At 38.9% G+C, this 25,203-nt stretch overlaps 1 protein-coding gene across 1 annotated transcript; it reads left to right on the top strand.

Moving 5' to 3' along the window:
• Positions 1 to 1,355: 1,355 nt before the first annotated feature.
• Positions 1,356 to 23,525, top strand: LOC124155604 (cytochrome P450 6a8-like). Its single transcript, XM_046529569.1, has 6 exons — positions 1,356 to 1,605; positions 10,748 to 11,254; positions 14,836 to 15,235; positions 17,521 to 17,745; positions 18,576 to 18,872; positions 23,070 to 23,525. Exons 2-6 carry the CDS (start codon positions 10,760 to 10,762, stop codon positions 23,243 to 23,245), a joined length of 1,593 nt encoding a protein of 530 aa, XP_046385525.1. The 5' UTR covers positions 1,356 to 1,605; positions 10,748 to 10,759; the 3' UTR covers positions 23,246 to 23,525.
• Positions 23,526 to 25,203: the final 1,678 nt, after the last annotated feature.

Genomic DNA, 25,203 nt, shown 5'->3' with positions numbered 1-25,203 from the left:
TTGCGAATGAGAATCACTTCGATAAAAATAGTTCAAAAGCAGAAAACGGATGCAAATGGTTGTACCGAAATTCAAAGCAGTGAACTTCACAAATTTAAATGTCTGTTTTACTGAGGAAACTTACACAAGTCCGTAGCAATTCGAGAAGTTTCATTATGCTGGTGTCCTAACACCCCTTATCACACGTCTGCTGAGGCGGCTTGCTGGATGGTGTGTTTAGATTCAGGTAAGTCGAGAGACCTCGGCTTGTCATCTTCATGCTCGGCCCCTCTGTAAACTCCTCTTTAAGAATGAGTGGAAGCAAATATCCAAAAGAACAGGTCTCGTCCTAGTAGTGTTATAATCCGAAAATTTAGAAAGCTTTATCTTAATACCTAATATTTATGAGACTCGCGTGATCAGTCCATTTGAAGCTGTACTCTCCTGTCTGTGCATTGTTTACGTGACGATTTGAATTCGGGTACACATCTTCCTAATAAAAGTTTGTTGTCAAGAGATTTAATTTTTTAAATATCTTTCTATTGTTCCCAGTGAGAGTCACCAGTTTCATTTTGGAAGGGAATGGGAAAGTGTACGTCGGCGAAGAGGGATGAGGAAATGCTGGGCTTTTTGATGAAAAGCGAAAGCTTCTAGATGAGATGCGGTGGGAACGGAGGGTTTGGATGGAGCGAGTGCTAACCGTATAGGGCAGGAGTCTACGACCTTTTTTAATTCAAGGGCCAAAAATCGATTTCACATCGTCCGGAGAGCCAGAATGATCCATGTCACTTCATCACCACATTAATAAAATTAAAAAAACATAAAATTTCAAAGTTCAATAATCTCTGTTGGTTAAAAAGATCAATCAATCAATGCGATTTTTGACATATTTTTTATATGTATATTTTTAATTGCGTGGCGCGATTCAATATTTCTGTTAGCCTCTAGGGGCCGCAAGAAATTAGCCGGCGGAACGCGGGTTGGTGACCCATGGTATAGGGCACACTAAAAAAATGTTTGGGGAATTAATTTCAGCTGAGAGTTGGAGGACAAGATACAGAACAGAAATTATAGATGCAATGAAAGGGAGTATATGTCGCTTTGATTTGAAGAGGAGTGAATTTTGGTGGGGAAGCAAGGCGGACTAACTCCATGTAAACCTACGTTAACCAATAGGATATTTAAATAAATGTATACTATGGCTATTTGACGGAGAATAAATCCACACCCTAATCCCTACCCTCTCCAAGTTCATCTTTTTATACGCACAAACACTGCCTTCTCTCACCAAGCTGTCGCTTCGCCCCACTCCACATCTCCACCGCCCCTACCTCCTCCCCACCCCTTCCATTCCCAGCTGTTGAAAAGACTGTTGTCTACTTGACTTCGCCGCTGCATATCGCTATCGAATCGCACAGTAAGCGGTCGCAAAATTTTCTCATCTCGATCTTTCATCTACCTAGTTCTGGTGGTATTTCGAGATAGCAAGCGGCTACATCTATTCGGGGTGGGGGTTTCAAACCCTTTTATAACAGTGTCAACCCTGGTAAGGCACTTATCTCGTCACTGCCCAGATATTCGGCCGCTCTTCCACGGAGGGACGGGGAATCTAAACGGCTTAACCAGGTGAGAACATGAATAGATGTGTGTACAAAGGTTTTTGAGCTAAGATGAGCACATTTATTTGTTAGAAGTGATCCCACGGTTTAAGAGGAAGGTTGTCTAGGAATCGAGACTCTTTCCAGCATCTGCGATCGTTTGGCTTCTCATCAGTAAGGCCTAACTTGCCCGTCCCCAGGCCTTCTTCTGTGTTCATTCACAAATTTGTAATATTGCAGATTTTTATAGTTTGAGATATAAAGAAGCCCGTGTTTTTCTGTTTTACGATCCGTACCCTACTCTTCGAGCTATTCGCAACGAAAAATCGACTGTCTCAACCCTATCGTAGATAAGCTATGTCGTCACAAACTCACCTCCACCTTAGTCATGGACCACGCATGGTTCCTTGTTGTTTACCATCAAGTGAGCGATCCCGTTCCTCAATTAAAAGGTCGTGTGAGCAAATGAACTAGATCCCTAATGGCGTCACCAACTGAAGAAAAGTGGGCGGTAACTCATGAGTTTTCTTCTTTTACGCTTACGAGCGGATTGCTGAATGGGTAAGTTTATCTTCGTCTTAGCTAATTTTTCCCTTCCGTTTAATGAATTACGATGTAAGGTCTGAGTGAAGGATATCATTACCTCCATAACAGTGGTATCCCATCAACAAGTAATGATAGTGGAGATAGCATGCACACCATACAAGAGATGTTTGGAATATTACGCAATACACTTTGAATACCCAAGGAACGATAATGATTTGAGTTGTTATTTTTTTGCGGGAAAGAGCGCACAAAATTTTGATCATTAACTTTATTATGAGACAAGTTGCTAAAGGATGCTTGGGAGAACCTTTTCTCTCACAAAAATATGACTAAACAAAAGCGATACCTCCCTTAGCATTCAAAGGATCTTGCATAATGATCCCTGCATCTTCTTCATTCTTAGATTCTAATCAGGGTAGGGCCGAAGCACAACCTGCGCAGGCGCACGCTTTAGGGACTTACATTTTTAAAAATCCCGCAATTAGAAAATTCTACCCTTCTCATTATCATGATCGTTCAACAAACTGAGAGCGGTTCGACACAGCTCTCCACTCCATTCTCCTATTAGCTTAACGTTTCATATTTACTTGTGTCAATTCGTAAACGAAGTCTGGGTCATATCTGGTTCCATCTGTTGGAAAGTGTTTGACGTCTCGAACGAGACACATACATGGTCCCTTTCCACACAAATGAGACTGTGCTTTCAGAACTATATTTCATCATGATAGTAATACACAATGCCTAATGTGTTTGGTTTTGATAAGTCTATTTGGAAAGGAAGCAGACCTATATTTTTTGTTTTTTACTTTAGTGTCATGTAAAACGGAGTGCCTAAGTTAGCTTAGTTGGTTTTTGTCCAATATTCGGACGGTATTCCATCAAACAAGTAATCCTTTTTAGAGAGATACTTTTTAAAATCTCGTTAAAAAAGTCATTCACAAAATGTGTAATTATAGAGCAATAAAAGCAATGGTGCTTGGCAAAGATACAGCACCCTAAAAGAACTTCGCGTAAATGAGATAGCGCAAACACATCCACACGACTCACGTCATCAACTAGCTTTACCTGAAAGCGACGTTGCCGCAAATCTCCATCTGTATTCTTCGCTTTTTCTTTCATCCTCTCGCCCCTGAGAAAATCGCCTGTCATCTCTTTTTTTCCCAGCCCACTTCCTACGCTCTCCAGCCAGGATGTCGCTATCTTTGAGGATTTTGAATGAGCTGATTTTGAAAGGTGCTGCGCTGTCATCAGCTAAGATCGTCGCATCATTGCGAATTTGATAAATTTTATCTCTCATCTTTTTATATTAATCCCTCATTAATTACCCAGGATTTTACTGGACATATCTGCAATACAGAGATAATGAATGATGCAAGTGTAAGCCGCGGCCCAGCCTCTTCTCTCTACTCAGGTCTATCCAATTTGTCAGTTTTCTATTCACTCCCTGGCCACCCTTGGGGATTATTGACGATTGACTAGCGATGTAGTTAAATTACTTAACTGCTCATTTACTGTCTCTTTAAATCGCTCTCAATTTTCAAATTAACTTTCATAAAGGTAACTAGATGAGCCTATACTTATAAACAGTTAAATAAACTATGGTCGTATTGTGTATTTGCGTGTTTACCTTTCTAAATGGAGCTTATAAAGGAGTGGAGACCCTAGCACCCTCTGGAATATCTCTGAGAGGTTGACGGGCATGACTTGCGAATCAATTACCGAAGTGCGTAGTTATCTTTCGTCTGTAATTCGACTTTCCGTTCAGTGAAGGGGATCAAAAAGGTTTTCATTCTCTCATTATCTCAATTTTGAAAACCACCATTGAACGCAGGAAGCTTTAATTTGATTTTAAAATCTAATGAGCGGTCTTTTAGTCTTTTGTCTCGGGTGAAAGAATTTTGAAACTGGTAACAGAACCCGTACAGCCTTCGCCTTTTTGCACACTCGAACTTTGGACTTCATAATTTTTTTTTTCATTGCCCAGTCTCTGATAGATATTGCCCACAATTTATCTTGTGTATGTAAAGATTCGATCATTTTCTTTCTAAATACTTTTGGGTGACTTGTCAGGATATCGTTTCCCTTCAAGCCTCTCATAAGTAACCGCGGTGTTAAAGAAAAATTGTGTAATTCTGGAGGAGAGCAACACCAGTTCTGAAAATGGAATTCCCGCAAGCAAATAGGAGAGGAGAAAATACAGATTTTAATGACATAGTGGCTGTTATTTTCATCGTTACAAAATTATGACTCAAATGTATTCGAGCAACATATCGTGAAATACAGGGGAAAGTTTCAGCTTTTATAATGTCTAGTTGAGTTTTTATTTCAAATGGTTACATATCGTGATGTTTTAGAAAAAAAATTCCCATATAATTGTGAAATTGTGGCATTATTCGCTATCGAATTTATTCTAAATCATGTCATTATTTAAATGTTGTTTACTTTTTACCGAGACTTGGAATATTATAACAGTTGCCTTTTATTTGTTTACGCGTAGTACGTGTATATTGAAAGGTTAAATGATAACTTACCCTTACAGATAATTTTGCCTTCATCCCACGAGATACAGTTGGAATACTATATGAGTCACAACTTTGGAATGATAAATTGGAAAAGTATTTTAACATGTCGATGTAACTGAGTTATGGAACCCGAGTCGTGTCTAACGAAATCCAGTGAACCATACGAAATGTTATTATTTTTGACCATTGCAAACGTTAAGTTTTACGGTAAAATTTTCAGAGTGAATCATGAAAACACGAGGGAATAGATGTCTTAAGTACATTCTGTACGTCTCTTGGCCACGAGATAACGTAGTTGAAGGTCTAGATGGAATCGTAAATTTATACGATTAGACGCGCAATGAGCTGGGGCAACATATCATCTTCACCGTACAGTCTAACGACGGAGAAACGGAATCTCTCGTAAATACACGGAAAAATTATGATTGGGTGGCTACCGTTGTTATTCAAGGTTACGTGCCACCTGCTCTTCCACTTTTTACGCGTATGTCCCTCTGTCAAAATTCATCCATGACCATCAATCGAACAACCAGAGTTTTATGGCCATTCAACACAACGAGGAGACCACAGCTCGTCGCTTATGAGATTTCTACTGCCAATTGGAGCGCATCTCAATCAGGAGTGCGGAGCGATGCATTGATTCTCAATATTTGCAATCACTAGGAATGCGTTGAAAAGTTAAAAAAACGATGCAGTATATCATCTGAAATATAAATATTGCTCTAAAACCCCAATTATAGCATATTTCCCCGTGAAATTCGGTTCGCTCCGCAGTCAGCGACGTGAGTGGTGACTTTTGTGAACCTACTTACGTACACAATAGGTGACGACACAATTACTAGCCTTCTTTAGAACCCTTAATGTAAAATTCGTGGACCTCGTTTTAGTGGTGGATAATTGGTAAAGTACATTGCTTATGCGTCGTGGCATGAATAAATGAGCTTTACTTCCATATCTGGTCGAGTCACCCTCGAATATGATGATACTTACGATTATTTCCCATTACTTTCATTAAGATTTTTATGAACGGGTTTATTTCGACTTTGTTTCCATTTACAAGGGACCCTTTTTTACCTCCACCCTTTGCGACAGGGGAAGCCCCTGATCACATTGATCGACGCCAGAGAAGTTATCTCAAAGAAAGAAGATTGTTCTCTATCTGAAAGAAATCTCTTCGAATATTATCTGTTTAATGTATCTACAGGAAATGAATATTTGCGATTTTTCAATAGAACTTATTGTATTTTTAATCCTTGCGAAAGTTTTGAACTTCCATCATTTTAACCCTGGATCACTAAACATTCGTAATTTTGACGACGCGCCAAATTAAAGTTGAAAGTTTTGAAAAATGCATTTCATAATAAAACATACATATATAATGGTATTTTGAATATTTTTCCCAGCAACTTACATGAAAAAAATTGTTATAAATAAAATCAAAAAGAATTATTAAAAATATTTTCAATTAAACACATATGTCTTAAAATTTAAAATATACAATAAAAATAATAAAACTTTAAGTTAATTGGTTTAAAGCACAAAATAACCTCATTGGAAGGTAAAAAAAATAGCGTCGTAAAAAGGACGGTTTAGTTACCACGTGACTCTGAGCCAGGTTTTGTCATGTAAGGTTAATGTCAGACAACACGTCTAACGGTTCCCTAGTAATGCGGAGTAATTCCTCCAAAGCTGAAATAATTGTATCGGCGTGGAATGTCCATCCTCGAAGCAGGGGCGGATCCAGCATTTTTTTAGGGGGGACAAGGGTCTGGCTGGCAAACGGGCTTCTCATACTTGAGATTAAAAACAAAATACTATTATTACTGTACGAAATATTCTCTTCATTTTAATACCAAATCCATTAATATGAAATTAAATGGATGAGGCTGCATAATACACAAAACTAAACGAACGTAATGATAACCGTAATAAAAAATATTGTGTATTTTTTTAAGCGTCTGCACATAAGCACGTGTCTCTTCCCCTCCAGCCTAAATCCGCATATGGCTCTAACTGTCGTTCACAGTTGTGCACGAAATTCATCTGTGCTTAATAGCCCCTCCACAAGCCTCCTAAACAGGCGCGTGATGGGAGGTATTAGGACACCAGCCGTTTACAGAATAATAAAGGAAGATGCGCTTTGAAGTGATTTGACTATTGAATCCCGCTACGGATTTATGAAATACGTTTATTGATCGTGGCAAAAAGGAATCGCTTTACCTACCTGTTATGAGAAAGATTTCTCTTATCTTATTCTTTCTGTCGGACCTAGAAACTTTGCGAGTTTCCAAAATAATGTTCTCCGTACGGTTGTGAAAGATAACTGTTCTCAACTGCTCAATCGTTGTGGAGTCTTTAGCTGCTCCGATCCCAATTCGATTTAAATCTCATCGTCCTCTCGTAGCAGATTTTGACGAATTTGGTGGCTTTCCTTTGTATTTTACGTAGAGTCACTTTCAAAAGTCGGTCCACGTATCCTGCGTAGCCATCTCCGTTTCTCTCCGAAGTCTACCTTCTCGTTTTGCTTACGCGTTTTATGTCCACGTCACCCAGAGCCCCAAACACAATTTCAGAGGTAGGAAGGCCACCCAGAGCCAAACAATTCCACCGTCGAAGAAAGCGCAGAAGAATTTAATTTTTTTTCCAGCGAGTAACCCATCACGCGAGGAATGGAGATGAACATCTGAGTCGTTTGGTAAACTTACAGAGCAAATGCAGTACAAAGAAATTTTCGAAGCATTTCGAGTACTCCAATATTTTTTTCTCCTCGTCGTCTAGTGAAAAATACGTAAATATATACGCCAATGTTAATACTGTCGTTTTCGTCACGGTTAACATCGAGGCTAGCGTCCTATAGTAGCGTCTATAGCAGGGGTTCCCAAACTGGGGGGCGCGCCCCCCTGGGGGGGCGTGGAGAAATTCCAGGGGGGGCGTGACACCCAAATGAAATAAATAAAAAAATTACAAAAATAATTTCCTCAGATCTTTGAAATAAAGTCTTTCTAAGTTTTCATAATTGTTTTTGTAAAGTTTCAATAAAGTTGTAAACTTTATCAAAGAAGGGTACAGGTAATTTCCGAAGCATTTCGAGTACTCCAATATTCGTTTTTCATGTAATACTTGTTTTAATTTTCATCATACGTACAATTATTGAATCTTTCCATTCTGCGTTACTGCATTCAACAGTGAACAAAAAAATCTACCTACTCACCGTATCAAGTAGGCACATACTTGTACGAGTACAAGTACTTGTACAAGTAGGAGTTGGTATGTACGGCACCGTGGAAATAGGGTATTGCAAAATGGAAAGCTGATATGTGTAGCGGGGGGGGGGGGGCGTGGTACAAAAAAGTTTGGGAACCCCTGGTCTATAGCGTCACGAAGTCCTATTATATTCGGCAGCAGTGAATATTTTGGGTGAGGGACCGGCTGATGACAGCGCGCATTTACTCAAGGCCGAAGCCTACCGGACCTTGCATAGTTGTGCTGCCGAGCCCTTCCCAACGCGATACTCAACTATGATGATGATGCGTATATTCTTCGCCGGTTATTTTTTTTGCGAAAAACGATGGCAGGTTGGGAAATTAGTTTCCACTTTAAAAATACGGAAGTGAGGCGTTTTTCTCGTTTCCCTCTCCGTTTTTGCCAAAGGTGGGGTAATAGGGTAGTTTCCTTCATCAAAGAAAACGAAAGGCATTGATTGCGATTCGTTACCCACCATTAGTGTATTCATAATATACAAATTATTTGGTTTTAGAAATACCGGTTTAGACGAATGGCAAGGATCAATTTTAGCCGCATTTGAAAAAGTTCAGATTGGCGCCCATGCGATGTCACTCCGCGTGACGTCACAGGGACCTAGTTTCTATACGAGTAGATAGGAGTTTTACATCGCCTGAGATTACCAATGCATGCATGAGGCACAGATCTCAGGGAAACATGTCTTAATAATCACCTATTAAAACAGCATGAGGTCGGAAAGTTTCCTTCGTTACCAGCTAGCATGGTACTCTGCTACCTGCTAGCATCCTGCGTCGTATCAGCGCTCAGAGCCTCGCCCCAAGATCACCTCAGTTGCGACAGCGGGAACCAGAACGACGTCACACGGAGTATTTCCCGGCATTCATACTTACCCGTCGCGTTTTCGCGCGCTTGAAAATTTTCACTTTTCATTTAATCGCGAAAAATAGATATCGTCATTTAAAAATCTAAAAGGGTGAAATACGTACTCCAGGAGTAATAATCTTTCGATTTAGGCAATAAAAAAATAATAGGAAACCACCCTATTATTTATTCCTGCTGGAGCTCTTAAGGGTGGTAGTTTAGTGGGTGGAGCGTTTGGTTGCTAATCAAAGGGTCCTGAGTGCAAATCCCGGTTGAAGTCTTCGGAATCTCCAAAATATATTCCTGGAAGTGGAAAGGATATTGTACAGGGAAAGTACCTACCTCCCTAATCTGAATATATGATTGTTGAAGTGAAATGTGTGACATTTTTGGTATTTTCAATGAGGAGAGTTTAATGTACCATGGAATTTCTCGCGATATACTTCACGGGCTGTTTTCTATAATTACAGCCAATAGTCCATGTAGAATTCATAAAACCTCTGCTAGGAGCGACTTAAGGATTGTGTGTTTCATAGGTGGAGATGTCGTTTAATTCGTGTTTCAGCCCGAGGTCACAAAAATACAATATGGCCCCTCACAGGCTGATAGAATTAAGGTAACTAGGCTAAAATTGAAGGTCTTCAACTTATTCGCAACACGTCCACGGCAGGCTCTGAATATGCGACTTACATCTCAAGCTATCTGGATACTGTTGCAATAAGTGATAAAACAAAAGCAATATCATTTTTATCATCATATGTATGGACTTTTTTTAGTAAAAAATACAATATAGGTGGAATAAACTTTTACGAGGTGTCTAAAACAATTATTTTTTGCAAGGATCTTAATGTAATGATAAATAACTGAATAATCTGTTTGTGGCTATAGTTATTCTGTTGTTGAAGGGAATTAAAATTTAAAGGTACTATAATGTCGGAAAAAGTTATCAGATGCTTTCATCCTGCCATAATTGGAAAATATTATGAGAAAGTTCTTGCACTAAACACCGGCTTTAAGCTGTAGATATTTATTGAAATGTAGGTATGGCTTCAAATGTTTTGCCTGAATTTGCCTTTGCATTGTCAAGAGTATCCGGAAACAGAGCAAACTCGCGGTCGAATGAAGCACTGGCCTCAAAGTTTCTGTAGTTTTAAAATCATGCGTTTTCGATCTAACATCAGTAATTTTGGTCCCTGCTGATGGTATCAGATTTCCAGGGTTAAAAACTTCGTGGCACAGTTTTTCTCCACCGTGTACATAAATTCACGAGTGGAGAGAGGGCTCAAGGGAAGTGCGTAGAGGGAGTGAAACTGAATGGTCATCTGAAGTGGTGTTGTGGTTTGGCATGGAATGGTGATGAGGGAGAAGAATAGCCGTTAAATGTCAAATTTTAAAAGTGAGCCTGCCGCTGTGGGTCATGGTGCAACATGGAGGTGGAAAGATATAATATAAAATAAACAGTCACAATTTGATACTAAATCATTAGGAACATTTGGGCTATGAGATTCTAAACAGTGAAACCTTCTCGATTTAATCATGACACAGAGGTAAAGGGACGAGTTTAGTTCAATGCAGTCTTGAAAAAAAATACAAATAATCATAAATTGCAAGACTTGCCGAAATCTGAAAACATTTATGCAACCTTATAAGATGTAAGACAGTGGTGAATAAGGAACATTAAAAATCGGAAGAATCATTTCATATAGTATATTTTACCTAGTTACTGTTTCAAAATTATCCAAAAAACAGTAAGAACCAACAAAGTTAATGTGAAAATCTTTGGTGTAAAATAACAGCGATGTAGAGATTCAATGAGGTGTTAGGAATTAACCTGATTTCGGGTCAATTCAAAGCGTAAACTCTTATCATCACGGCGTAATCCCACACAGTTGACCCAAAAATTGTTGAATCAGTTTTTTTTATTTAGATATTCAGATAGACTTTTTAATTTTGATATAGCATTTTATGCAAGTATTGAGTCTTCTAATTTATTTTCAGGAAGGATCCATCATGATCATCGGCTTGGCCACACTCCTGTGGCTGTCCATTTCGGCAGCAATACTTTTCATACTTTTTTACATCATATGCACGTGGAACTATGGATATTGGAAGAAAAGAGGAGTTCCTTCCGTGGAGCCCTCATTCCCATGGGGGAACATCGGGTCATTGATGACGCAGAAGAAATCCACAATGGACATGTTCATTGACCTGTACAAACGTTTCGAGGGGCTCCCGTTTGGAGGTTATATCAGCGTGTGGGAGCCCACGTTCCTCGTCAGAGACCCTGGATTGGTCAAGCAAATAATGGTCAAAGACTTCTCTCATTTCCACGATCGCGGCGTCATTGTCGACGAGAAATATGACCCATTGAGTGCTCACTTGTTCAATCTTTCTGGGAAACGATGGCACTTTTTGAGGACTAAGCTTTCGCCAACTTTCACCTCGGGCAAGATGCAATATATGTTTCCTCTGGTTAAAAAGTGCGCAGAAGACTTCCGCGAAGCGGTGAGTTATAATATTTATCTTCCTGTTCTGTAAAGAATGGGTGTAATTACACATTATTCCACTGCTACTCTCTATTTAACACTTAGCATGCCGGCCCATAAACTGCTGGTTATTCCCACTATGCTGGCTATTTTTGCTACTTTTCAAAAATCCATTGCACAATAACCATATAACTCATCAATATTGAAAACATTGTATTTCTGCGTGCTTATTCTATTGATCGGCTTCTAATGAAAATGACTTTACCGAGGAATGAGCACAGAATCATAGATTACGTCTAGTGACGGAATAATTCATTTAAATATTGTTGAAAAGAACATTCCGTCAATTGACGTGAAAACCAATTTTGGAGTTGTCTCACCATTCCATCAATTGACGTGATTGGCTCGCTAAGAGTAAAATATTTTCATCATAAAAGTTCCAGGAGATGGCATCAGCTATTTCTCCGGGCCAGAGTCTTCTAGATTACTCTCCCAACACTACTCTCTCATGTTATTATATGGCAATATTGAGGACTCTGCTCCGGGCGTTGCCGGGTGAATCCAGAGTGTGTGGCCTTTTAGCCCGTCCGCCATGTTGGTCTACCTGGGGTGAAGCAGGAATACCCTTGCTCATATAATAAATTTACCTACGGAAACCGAAACGTGCCTTTAGAATACTTCGCTAGTCTATATCCCATCAAAATTGACGACTTATTCAACACACACGCGTAAGGGAAAGACAGCAAACGTGGTTGATCAATATGGCTTCTTTTGGCTTCACGTCGGAGCACTAACCCTCTCCTTGAACCTCCCTAATAACGGAATCTGCTCACCACTAAGCCACCAATCATTCCAAGCCTAATCACTCAGTTGGTTCTTATAATTGTGTCACAACTGCTGGTATTGGGGAAAAAACTGACGGCCTACACTATAAATTATAAGGGTCATAAGAGGGTCGAGTCAAATATGTAAATGGAATGGACAACACCCCCTTGAAAACACCCTGCAGCGAATATCCTTGGGCACTCAAAGCCATTGAAACATTATAGATATTTCCAAGGTTAGTAACGAAAGTCATAAAAAGCGCTCGACGAGTCAGGATGTCGCGGCGGTGCTACCCCTCTACCCCCAGGCGGATTTATTGGGGGAGGCACGGAAGCCTTGAAAACCGACACTTGAAAAATAGATAAGATTTTTGATACGGTCCCGTTATCATTTCTTTCATTTTTTTGCGTTATGGAGTATGGAGATGAGAAGAGTATTTCGTACAGTAATTGTTAGTTTTCCCGGTTTATTGGAAAATTAGCAAGATAAATTTGGACCAACGAAAACATTAGACTCACAGCTTCGGGGCGTACATAGAAAAAAATAGCGTTGGCCGGACACTATCTATCGTTCACCTGCGGAGTTATAACAACAAACGATTAAGATATTGACATTGAGTTGAGCTGTTTCATAGCCGCAACGATCTCTTTTCGGGTTTTTATATTTCATATTATGTCCCCGTAATGTCTCACCTCAAGATGTCTACTTCCATGATTCATGATTATTATTATAATTAAAGTATTCTTCCGATTAAGGTAGGTTTCCATGGAATACTTAAGAATTCCGGGAGCCTCCCCTTCCACCGTGCATTTTCCTCTTCAATTCACAATAAGGCCTACTCCCTTTCATTCTATCTAAAAATCCTATTCTTTTCCTTCCTCTCCCTCGTTTACCTAACATTCTACCCTCTTACACTGTTTTCAACATCCCCTCCCCGCTAAGTACTCGCTCCATCCATAACTTCTGTCTCCTCCGTATCTCATCTAAATGCTGCCTCTCCTCGCCAACCATATCCAGCACTTCATCGTTCCTCTTCCTCTCCGTCCACTTCACCTTCTCCATTCTTCGCCACACCCACATCTCGGATGCCTCCTGTCTACTCTCGTCCTCCATCCTAAGCGTCCACGTTTCTGCACCGTAGAGAGCTACACCCCAGATCAAACTCTTCACTAACCTTTTCTTTAAATTCTTACATAGCGGACCTCTAATGAGCTCCCTCGTGTTCATGAACGCCTCGTTTGCTAATGCAATTCTCTTTCTGATGGTTTTCACCACCCACCTTAATCTTAAGTCTCAAATTCCTCGCTCGTGATGCTTTACAAAACCGCATAACCTTGGTCTTATGGTGATTAATCCTCATCCCATATTCCTCGCAACGCTCGTATAACGCATCCACTAAAGATTCATGGTTATAGCAAACAACATTCGTTTGCAAAGTGCATGGAAAATATTGAATACGACACTGCGCGTTCAAAAGTTCCACGCTAATTTCCACATTAATTCGAACTCGACCAAACTTTGACGACGCTAATTTCTCTATGTGGAGTCCGCGCTAATATTTTCTGTGACCCATCTTGAAAATTCAAGAGAGTATTGAATGAACTTTTGTCAACGTTATCCAGTATCTCAAATATGAAACTATACCTTTAAGATAATACCGAGGATATATTTTCATGTTTGCGATGTCGCAAAATGATGAAGAGGGTTACTCCATGACTTACGTCAAGCCAATCTTCGGATTGCTGGCTGCAGATGATGAACGAATTTATATCCAGTTTATACCGCTTAAATTTTTTTTTGTCTTCCTCTTTCACATTCTCTGAGATTGAATATTTATGATAACATGTTATTTATTATCATATAACATGTCATATAATAACACTATTTGGGGAGTATATATTTGAGGCTAATATTGGGATACGCTATGAAGTGTCACTACCCTCGAGCTCGTATTTAGACGTTTTCCAGACCTACTTTATAGAATGGCTAATGAGAAAGTATGACGCTGAAAGTTTCGAAACTACCCTATTAGGGTAGTTTCTTTCATCAAATAAAACGAAAGGCATTGATTGCGATTCGTTACCCACCATTACTGTATTCATAACATACAAATTATTTCGTTTTAGAAATACCGGTTTAGACGAATGGCAATGGTCCATTTTTATCCTCATTTGAAAAGGGCCAGATTGGCGCCCATGCGATGCCACTCCACGTGACGTCACAGGGACCTAATTTCTATACGAGAAGATATGAGTTATACATCGTCTGAGGTTACTAATGCATGCATGAGGCGCAAAGCTCAGGGAAACATGTCTTAATAATCACTTATTAAAACTGGCTAAGGTCGGAAAGTTTTCTTCATTTGATAAGGTATTAATAATTCTTATTTAAGCCAAGCGCTACCAGCCAGCAGGGTACTCAGCTACCCGCTAGCAGCCTGCGTCGTATCAGCGCTCAACTCGCCTCAAGGTCACCTCACAGGGCGGCAGCGGGAACCAGAAATACGCCACACGGAGAGAGATTTCCCGGCATTCATACTTACGCGTCTCGTTTTCGCGCGCTTGAAAATTTTCACTTTTCATTTGATCGCGAAAAATAGATACCGTCATTTAAAAATCTGAAAGCGTAAAATACGTACTCTAGGAGTAATAATCTTTCGATTTAGGCAATAAAAAAATAATAGGAAACCACCCTATTCTTATACAGTTATCATCACGAACCATTTTTACTCGAACACGAGTTATTTCATACACTTTTAATTATGTTTTTTTTCAGATTGCTGATCAGATAAAGAAGAATGGGAATGAAATAGAAATGAAAGACATGAACGCCCGCTACACGACCGACGTCATCGGGACAACAGCTTTCGGTGTCGAGGTTGGATCTTTGGCTAAACCAGATGCGGAAATGCGTGTGATTGGCCGCAAAATATTTGAATTGTCCCCTTGGCAAGCTTTTAAAAACTTTTTATTCTTTTTGTCCCCTAAAGCTGGTAGCAAATTAAATATCAAAATAACGGATTCTTTTGTTGAAAAATATTTCATTAAACTTGTGTCCGAGACAATTGAGTACCGCCAGACAAACAACATAAGGAGGAATGACTTCTTGCAGCTTTTGATGAACCTGAAGAGCAGTAATGGAAACGAAAACGGTGGAAAGCCAGACAATGCCGATAGTAAGTTTTATTTATTTTTTTGAGACTTGTTGCAAATCTTTTCCTTGATTGCATTGGGTATGTGGAGGTATTCCTAAGTATGTTGCTTTCAGTCTATTAGGGGAGACTGGGATAATGACGGTTACCTAAGGGAAAATGATTATAAAGCTTCACTTTGTTTTAAATTTCAAACGCAATCGTGTGGAATCGCTTACACATTGTATATTTTACCTATTGAAGACCTCAATTGAGCCCTAATTTACCTTAGCTATTGATAAAGTTAAAAATATTGCAAAATCAGCTTTGACCGGTATTACCCCTACCCTGGGGTAATGGCAGTCGGTAATGTCATGTTCTACAAGGTTGTAAAATAAGAAATGTGAGGAATTTCGATGACATAGGCACGTTAAACTGAAATATTTATGTTATTATAATAATTAATTCCGCATTTAAGAAATTACAAAAAAGTAAATGGAAATATGGACATAATATGAAGTCAATGATAAAAAAAAATCTTTCCATGGTAAAAAAGTCCTGAAAATTTGAAGGGCACTACCAATATACTTACATAAGTTGATGAGCTTTTAGAAGCTTAAGTGAATTTTAAATCGCAGAGCACATGTCGCATAAATACCCCTCAAGAATGTTCCATCTAGAACATTCTTGATGCGCCCATAATGCACAAATAGTTCACCGATACCACATTTCTCCATCCTTTCCGGTGTATTCACAACAGAAAGAGGTTTCTTTACCTATTTCCGTTAAAAGTGACTCACTTTCTGATTCTTCTTCGCAAATCTTTTTCTCGTCAATAGGAGTCTGAATCAGATTCAAAGAGTTACCCGCTCTTTTTCTTTTGCTTCTCTTGTGTCTTTCTTTTAGTAATAGTAGCCGTTCTCTTATGATTTTTTATTGAGGATATATGCTCCACGCTACTAGCTTTAATTGTTTTCCTTATTATTCCTTAATAAAACGCTGCGTGCGAGAACAATATAGTTTACCTTGTTATTGTGAGATCAGTCTCGTCCTATAAAAAGTAAAAGGTAAGAGCTGATAGTGGATTAAACTATTGTATTTCTTGTAAGGCGCAACGTCAAAACAGTCTTTCTTACACGATAGGAAATTAACGATTGGCAAGACGGCGAGTACTCCAGAAGTATATCCATAAACTGTCGTGAGTTGACTGCACCAATCAGTTTGACTCTGCGTTTACCATCGTTGACGGGAAATCATAGTGACCGCTATTGCCCCAGTCTCCCCTACCTGGCTAGTGGCCGGCTTTCAGGTGGCTAACGTTCATACTGTGCCATTTTTATTTGGACATCATTCTACAGCTTTTATATTTTTTCAATTTCCTTCCCTTATTATGTGGTTGATCCCTTTTTCTAAAAAATATTTGACTTAATTCGATGAAATATGAGTTTGTAAACTTGTGAAAAAAATCTGTGGAATAATCCATAAATCAAGCGAATTGTTTCAAATCCGGGGGAAGAATAAAAAATTGCTTATAATATAATCGATAATCTTAAGCATGATAAAAAAATAAAGGTAATAATGAGCGTCAAATAAGATTTCTAACGCTGCCTAATTTCTACTAACAAATGTTGATTTCAAAAAGATATCTTTTTTACTTTATAAGTTCCAATATTAGTTTAATGGCAACCCTCTGAATAGATTCTTTCTCACCGTAGATTCTCGAAAGCTTCTTCTACTTTTCTAGCGGTCAGTGGTTTTATGGATATTAACTTGATTGTGATTAATAGCGAGAGCTGTGTTGCGATGAATTACAACTTCAAATATTTTAATGAAAATATAAATCGAAAGGTGTATTAATGATACGAGGATAATGACACTGTATCATTTTGAGGATCTTGGAATTATGTTTTAGCTTCATCTTAATACTCGATGAAAATTTTATGCTCAACATCAGTATTTTCTGTATGCATGGGTTTTACTGAAATGATTAATTTGTTATTAATGCATATTTGCGGTACGTTCATACGATAATAATCCTAATTTTGCGTCGTGCAATATAAAATTTTATAGCTAATGATTGCTAACTTTTGCCCATTCCATACTAATCAAAAGGCTTTTTTAAATGAAGATTTTGGAGATTTTTAATGGTTATGAGGTTTTTAATTTGAATCGAAAGCCTTAAATGAGCCTAGTGTTTTATTTTTCTCTCATTCATGACAAATTTCAAAAGAAAACATGAATTAATGATTATTGAACATGTTTATTCATGATATCTTTAACCCGGAAAGTATTCAATAGAAAGTTTATTTGAAGATTTTAATTACTTTCAGAGGAACTGGATGTGAACCAGCTCTGTGCCCAAGCCTTCGTCTTTTTCATCGCAGGCTTTGAAACCTCAGCGACGACGATGACTTTTTGCCTTTTTGAATTGGCTCGGAATCCTGAAATTCAGGAAAAATTGGCTGAAGAAGTAGATCGTATTATGGAGAAGCATAATGGGGAGCTAACGTACGAAAGCCTCGCTGAAATGCAGTACATGGATAGAGTGATAGCTGGTGAGTCCGAAGTCTAAATTCTTATCTCATTGACCCCTATAATTTAGTTTTACTTTGATTCCTTTCCTCTTATTAAAATTAAAACCAATGAATGTTTACTTTCGCTCGCGGAAAAAGGTGCTCCTTTGTGAATTTCGCTACGGTTCTCTGCAATTTAGATACTTTCGCAATATATCCAACTGCCATAATAAGTTTAAACCTCTTAGCCCTTGCTTTTTGTGGAACTGCCATAATCACACGTAATGTTTTGGCTAATGAAAGTTTACATGAAACATTTTTCTGACCACCCTGGCTTTCGCCCACCTTCTCTCATCGACTTTTCATCTTCCATTTCATATTAGCATTGGCGTACCCAGCGAGGGGTAGGAGGGGGCAACTACCCCCCCCCCCCACCCCATTTTTTCAAGCAAACAATTTTAAAAACTAATAAAGAGCTGTTACAGTTTCCTTAAAATCTTTGTTTCGTTCACCTTTTCCATCTTACCTATAACTTGAGCCACCATTGTTTGCCCCTCCTAGTTTTGATCCTGGGTACGCCCTTGCACATTAGGCCTATTTGTCTCTACCTTATTAATGATACTTTCCATGATTATCTGAGGTGATTAGTATAATCTGTATGCTGTTATTCATGTAAACCTAGCCTGTAACTTTTTAATTAACCGCCACAGCAATAATCTGTAAATGAGGCCCTGAGATGCTTTTATTTATTCTAAGAGCCCATTCCTGACCATATCTATTTCCAGTGTTCAAAATAACAATAAATTGTTTGGATTTTGATATCTCAATAACTTCTGAGACATAAAGCCTGTGTATCTTATTTTTCTTTGCAGAAACGTTAAGGATTTATCCTGCAGTTCCAGTCCTATTCCGGGAGTGTACGAAGCAGTACGTTATCAAAAGGGATGAGTACTTACATTCCTCGCCGAAAAATGGTACAGAAAATTGTGAAGATATAGTGATCGAAGAAGGAATGAAGGTTTTAATTCCAATTGTTGGAATGCATATGGATCCAAATTATTTCCCTGATCCTGAAAAGTTCGATCCCGATAGATTTACCGAGGAAGTGAAGAGTCAGAGGCCCCATTTCGCGTACCTGCCTTTTGGAGAAGGTCCAAGAATATGCATAGGTAAAGTATTCTTATTTAAATGTCAATTGGTCAGTGCTTAATTTCGGCTGGAACAGCGTTCCGGCACCTCTAAGGGAAACTTTGGTACTATAATTCGGGGCTGAGCCGGCATTTTTTAAAATATCATCGTTTTTTGGTAAAAATTGATTCCTCACTTTGACGTTTATGACAAGTTTAAAAAAAAAAAACGGAAGTTTCAGGGAGGTTAAGAGGGGTTATATTTGAAAATTATTTGTGGATTAAATGTCTGGGTATTGGTTCCGGTACCTAAAATTTTGGAAATCAATCACTGACTTAGGTTGAAGGTAAATTTAAATGGGCTGCCAATCTTCAACTGAGTGAGCATTGGCAGTATTTCAATTAATTCGGCAAATGGAATGAAAAGACGCAAAAAAATCTTCCCAACACTGCCATTCCTCATAATTAAAGAGAAAAGGAAATGCTAAAGTTGGCGCCCACTTTCGTCCGAGAGCTATTGACGTCATTTGAGCTTCAGGTCACTCGCATGTTCAGGGAGCAAGTCTCATTGAGAAGGGAATCGGTCGTAAGAGTGTAAACATTTATGAACCACACGATGACGAGGAGTAGCGGAAAATCGGTGACCTCGCTTGGAGCTCATTGCCTGATAAAATTATCCGCTAAGGTTCAATACGGGTCTTCTTGTTTTTAAAACTGTCATTATGTGCAAGATAAGAAAATTTGTGAACGAGTCCCAACAAGGGCGTGTCCAGGATCAAAACCTGGGGGATAGGGGGCAAGCCACGGTTCTTCAAGTTGTAACATTTAAGCATGGAAAAGGTAAATGAAACCGATATTTTATGAAAAGCATAACAGCGCTTTATTAGTCTTTAAAATTATTTTCTAGATAATTATTATTATTATTGGTTACATTCCTTATATTAATATCATTTTTCGCGAAAAACACCAACGGATGAAGTTCGCAATGAAAAAAATAGTTGACTTTGACAGTCACTTGTTCCTGCAGTGCTTTCATTTTTCGTGGTTTATAAGAAAATTCGTTGAAAACTTTCGTTTCAATCCAGTTCTGATTTTCCTTAAAGACTTTGGCGATTTTTGCTTCTAAGGGGGAGGGGGGCACCTCCCCCCTCCTGCCCCTCGCTGGGTGCGTCCATGAGTCCCAATATTTCCGATTTATGGGAAACCTAAATTCCAATCGGAGTATGGGAATCCACTCTTAGCCAGGCCTTGTTGTTGCTGTTGGAGAATCCACTCTTAGCCTGGCCTTTACTATATTAACACATATTCTTCTTCTCATGGATGGTTATCTTAGTCACCCGAAAATCATATTTCCGGTTTTTTATTTCTTTCTCTAAAATGTACTCGGATATTCTCCATAGAGAATAATAACGGGATAATTTGGATATTATCTGTTGAGAATATTCTAATTATCCTTCTATGTAACAAAATTACGCAAAAATTCTCCTCCAAATGTGAAGCCTTCTTCCTCCAATTCTTAGGAGACTTCTTATTGCTTATCTTCCGCGACGGATCTACTCCCTATCTGGTTGACATAATTATTTTACTGATACGAATGGTGTGCAGTGTGAAGTTGCCAATGTTTTCTCAGCAGTTATCTCTGTTTATTGCATATGAACGATTCACACCAATATTCCGTCGATGAATAAGATTTCCTGCCGTACTACACGTGCCTCTGTCGTATAAAAACGATACGGCTGCTGAGACTTCTCACGAACAATGACATTTCAAGCCTGTTTAATGATCATGGGAGATGAAGGGAGAAAGAAGATGAAGGGAGCAATAGGCTTAATGAACCCATAAAGCCCTCATCGACCGTATTTGCTGCCGACGGCGCACCACGGCGTCGTTGACTAAGTTTCGTAGGTATTCCTTTATATGACATCGACGCGAGAGAGACCCAGATGAAGTAAACCGAAATTATACGTTTTAATAGTTTTATCAGGGATGATTCTTCCACATAATAATAAATTTTCATTCGGCATTGTGTCAGAAAATACAAAAACTTTAGCGCCATAAAAACGAAAGCTTTTTTCTGAACGCTAATGTATCAAAAATATCTCGATTTATCAGTAAGATATTTCATCAATCGTACTCCAAAGGGAAATATAATTCGATAGCATCGTAATTATAAAGTTGATTCCCATACTTTTTTGTCATTAGAGTGGACTTTCCCTCAGACCCGCAATCGTAATTCTTTCAATGAATTCCTTTGAAGGAGGTAAAGATTATGTATGACATTGAAACATTTTCTGCCAAGCCACTCTCTCTCTCCCTCATAAGTTTTAAATAAGTAAACGCCAAAGTTGCGACCCACTTTTCATTATTTGGTTACGTTAGACGTCTTTCGAGTAATATTTCGATCCTGCATTTTGAATGGCGGTGAAATGCTCATGAACTGCCATGAAAGAAAAAATTTCCCTGGACTGGGAAATGAATCATTCACCTTTGATTTTCCGCAGAGCCGGTTCTAGACATTTTTTTTAGTGTAAGCTCACAACATTCCGTTTTTACCCTAAAAATAACCTGATGGAAGATGGGATTCTCCCCGGGTACATTTTATAATAAATACAAATAAACTACGAATAAGGGCCTGGAATTGGGTGGTTTCCTATTATTTTTTATTGCCTTGATCGAAAGATTATTACTCCTGGAGTACGTATTTTACGCTTTTAGATTTTTAAATTACGATATCTATTTTTTTCGATAAAATGAAAAGTGAAAATTTTCAAGCGCGCGAAAACGCGATGGCTAGCAAAAGTATGAATGCTAGGAAAAGCCCGTGTGTCGTCATTCTGGTTCCTACTGCCGCCGTGTAAGGCCGTCTTGGTGTGAAGCTATGAGCATCGCTACGATGCAGGATGCTAGCAGGTAGCAGAGTACCCAGCTAGCAGGTAGCCCTTGGCTTGAATAAGGATGGATAATACCCTATCAAGCGACTTAAACTTTCCGACCATACACAATTTTAATAGGTGTTTAAGAGATATTTCCCTGAGCTCTGTGCCTCATGCATGCATTGGTAATCTCAGACGATGTAAAACTCCTGACTACTCGTATAGCATCTAGGTCCCTGTGACGTCACGTGGAGTGGCATTGACGCTAATCCGGCCTTTTTCAAATGAAGTTAAAATTGACCATTAACATTCGTCTAAACTGGGATATCTAAAACCAAATAATTTTTATATTATGAATACACTAATGGTGGGTAATGAATCGCAATCAATTCCTTTCGTTTTCTTTGATGAAGGAAACTACCCTATCAAGTATCAGGGTGAAATCATAACGTGCTTGCTCTTATATATTGAATGTTATTGGGAATAACAATAACCCGGGTAGTGGTGGTATGGATATCCACTTTGCGATGCATCCTTACCACCTCAATAATTTTGTGGAGTAATTCAACCCTCTTTAGTTTACTTGTTGCTTAGTACTGAACATTGGACTGAGCGCTTATTCGCCTCCTTTTGCTTGGCGCCCTACAGGTACTTTGCTTACCGTTTAAACCGGCCCTGACTTTCTGGGCCACTGCGCAGACCGCCACACTACCCAGGTTCCTGATTTTCCTATGCATATTCACCGCCGTTCACGCGGCATAGTTGAAATATTACTCTAATGTCCACGTCTAACGTTACCAAATCATAAGAAGTGGACGGCGACTTTCGCGTTTACTAGTTTTTAACTTACGAGAACCTTTTACTGTGGGACGGAGAAAAATGGAGTTTCCACCTTTTTTCATGAATTGGGGACGTCATTAGTGTTCTGGTTCATCAATTTGTTCAGGGAGAAACTATTATTCAGGAGATCGCTCGCAATGGCGTGGACTGCAATGAACCACGGAAGGTCCATCATCAGTGGTAAGGAGAAGCGGTTATGCTTTGCATGAGACGTATTCAACTTGTCAGAGAAAGGGGTAACTCTAAAAAATTGAATGACCCCTATTTTGTAGGTTTTCGTGCACTTTTCGTGATGAGTCCGTAGATTTTTCTTGTATGGCGTGAAAATTAGGCGACGGATTGAGAAACGGAAAAATGCGGGTCTTTTCGTTTTCGCAACTTTTGCAATCGAAAATAATTGATAATTGTTGAACAAGCCCATGTTGACCTTGCCGATTCCTGGCCTACCAAGAAAAGTTATATAATCATAATATTTTATTGTATGATGTGAAAAATTTAATGATTGTGTATTATCGCTTCTTTGCAGGAATGCGGTTTGGAAATATGCAGGCCAAATCGGGATTAGCAGCGCTGTTATCTCACTTTGTGATAAAGCCTAGCAAAAAGAGCGTGGGCCCTTTGGTTCTAGATCCAAAATCATTCGTTCCAGCCGTTAAAGAGGGTATTTACTTGGAATTCTACCCTCGAAAGAAAGAAAATTAAATTTCGTCGCCGCATCATCAAGTTGCGCACTCACTTAGCACGGACCAGATTAATACGGACTGTTGAAAATATGTCTCCCTCATATTTTGATGAAAAATATCTGATGTTTTTTGTACAAGGTTTAAACAAATATCGAAGTATTCATACACTGAATTTCTAAAAATATGAAATGTTCCGTTTTTTAGATGAGTTGATGAATGTAAATGTGTTAATATATTTTTTTCGCTTGTAAATATGTGCCAAATAAAATTTTACAATAAAAATAACCCTAAATAATGAATATCAAAAATTATTTTGGTTGATATTTCAGATATCGGGAAGTGTGCATTCGCTGATCTACTTTGCGAAATTTCTCTTCAATTTGTGGAGTGCATTCCTCATTCTCAGAAAACAATGAAAAAGGGATAGGATTACCTTTGTTTAAATTAATACTGACTTCATTTTATGAAGGGAATCTCTCCTTAGCCCGTTCCAGTAATCTTCCCTTTTCAGTCTTAAAGTAATTATAAATAATTAAAAACAAAAGCAGAATTGAAAATCGTTTGTATTATTACTCCTATGATTGGTATAATTACTTCGATAAAGTTGTTCATTCTGGTCAGAAGAGAATTCTTTTGAATCCCCGTAATGCTGAAACTTCTTAGAATCTTATAGTAAAATAGTGAAAAATATCGATCACGGCACGTAAAATGCATTGCCAATTGTACGCATCTCTCAAGAAACATTCATAGATGAAGCTGTGACCATATGAAGTCGAGAGCACGAACTTTTGGAGGTAAATGTGGAACGGAAGGTTGGGTGTGCTCTTACCATTCGTAAAAAGCATGATATGAAACGTTTTAATGTGTGATCTTTTTCTCACCTATGAGCTTCGACAAATATTCATGGATTTCTGAGTCACTAAAACTGGATTCAAAGTAGAATTCCTCGGCATATGTGGTGTTACAGAAGAATAATTAAGATAAAAAATATCGATTGAGTAATATGTAAGTCTTTAGAAGAGTAGGAGAAAAGAGAATCCAATAGAAAACCTGGAGAAGAAGACGGGTCAATTTAATAGGACTTTGAATTGGAATTACTGCCGACGTTCCGATGTCCAACTCGGCCATAGTGTCATGTCATCATCTACATCTACATACTACCCCGCAAGCCGCCTAAAAGGCGTGTGGCAGGAGGTGTTAGGACACCAGCCATTTGCACATAAGAGGAAATACTCTAACGAAATTACGACTGGCATATATTAAAGTCATTTATGGTTCGGGGATAAAGGAATTCGCCTATCTATCCGTTCGGCAAAATATCTCTCTTAATTTATCGCTCCTCTCGGTCCTGGGTATCGCGACATGATTATCATGGCCCAGAGGACAATGGCCGAGTCGGGCATCGAAACGTCGGCATTAATGCAGTTCCCAACCCGGTAGCGATCCCGAGAACTATTTACGCAGTTTTCAGCATGCCCAGTTACTGCCAGCGATCTCAGCATTTCAAGTTACTGCGATATTATGTCACACCCACTCCTCAATTTTCTTCTTCCAATATCTGAGGAAGTTCCCCATGTGTGTGTTCCCAAAGTTCCTCGTAATTTATCGTTATTTCATCAATCAAGCTTATCTCTTGAGCGCGTAGTTCTCATTCATCAGTATCTACCTCAGAAAATAACAACCACGAAAAAAACAACCGCTTCTCTCGTGAGCGCACTCTTCAGGACAGGAGCGACAACGGCGAGTGCGGCATGTATACAAAGAGCATTGTTTATTTCAATGAAAGGAACATGCACAGTCATCTCAAAGGAACTAAAAGTACGCGTGACTCTCCATTCCCTCTCCCTCGACAAACACTTACCTCTTGAGTTGTCCTTGGAGCCGATGACTTGCCACACATGCACCCACGGGAAAACATGCACTCATTAATCACGCAATCTTAGAAGTGGCTTCGCACGGGGGCTCACTCGTACATAT

The sequence above is a fragment of the Ischnura elegans genome, chromosome 3, assembly GCF_921293095.1.
Source record: "Ischnura elegans chromosome 3, ioIscEleg1.1, whole genome shotgun sequence".
Lineage (NCBI taxonomy): Eukaryota > Metazoa > Arthropoda > Insecta > Odonata > Coenagrionidae > Ischnura > Ischnura elegans.
The sequence above is the reverse complement of the archived record's forward strand: the minus strand, read 5'-3'. Positions and strand labels throughout refer to the sequence as shown.

Coding starts and splice junctions, on each gene's coding strand:
- LOC124155604 (XM_046529569.1), top strand. CDS start 10,760: ATGATCATCGGCTTGGCCACACTCCTGTGGCTGTCCATTTCGGCAGCA. Junction 17,746..18,575: donor CATGGATAGAGTGATAGCTG/GTGAGTCCGAAG, acceptor TTTTCTTTGCAG/AAACGTTAAGGATTTATCCT. Junction 18,873..23,069: donor AGGTCCAAGAATATGCATAG/GTAAAGTATTCT, acceptor GCTTCTTTGCAG/GAATGCGGTTTGGAAATATG.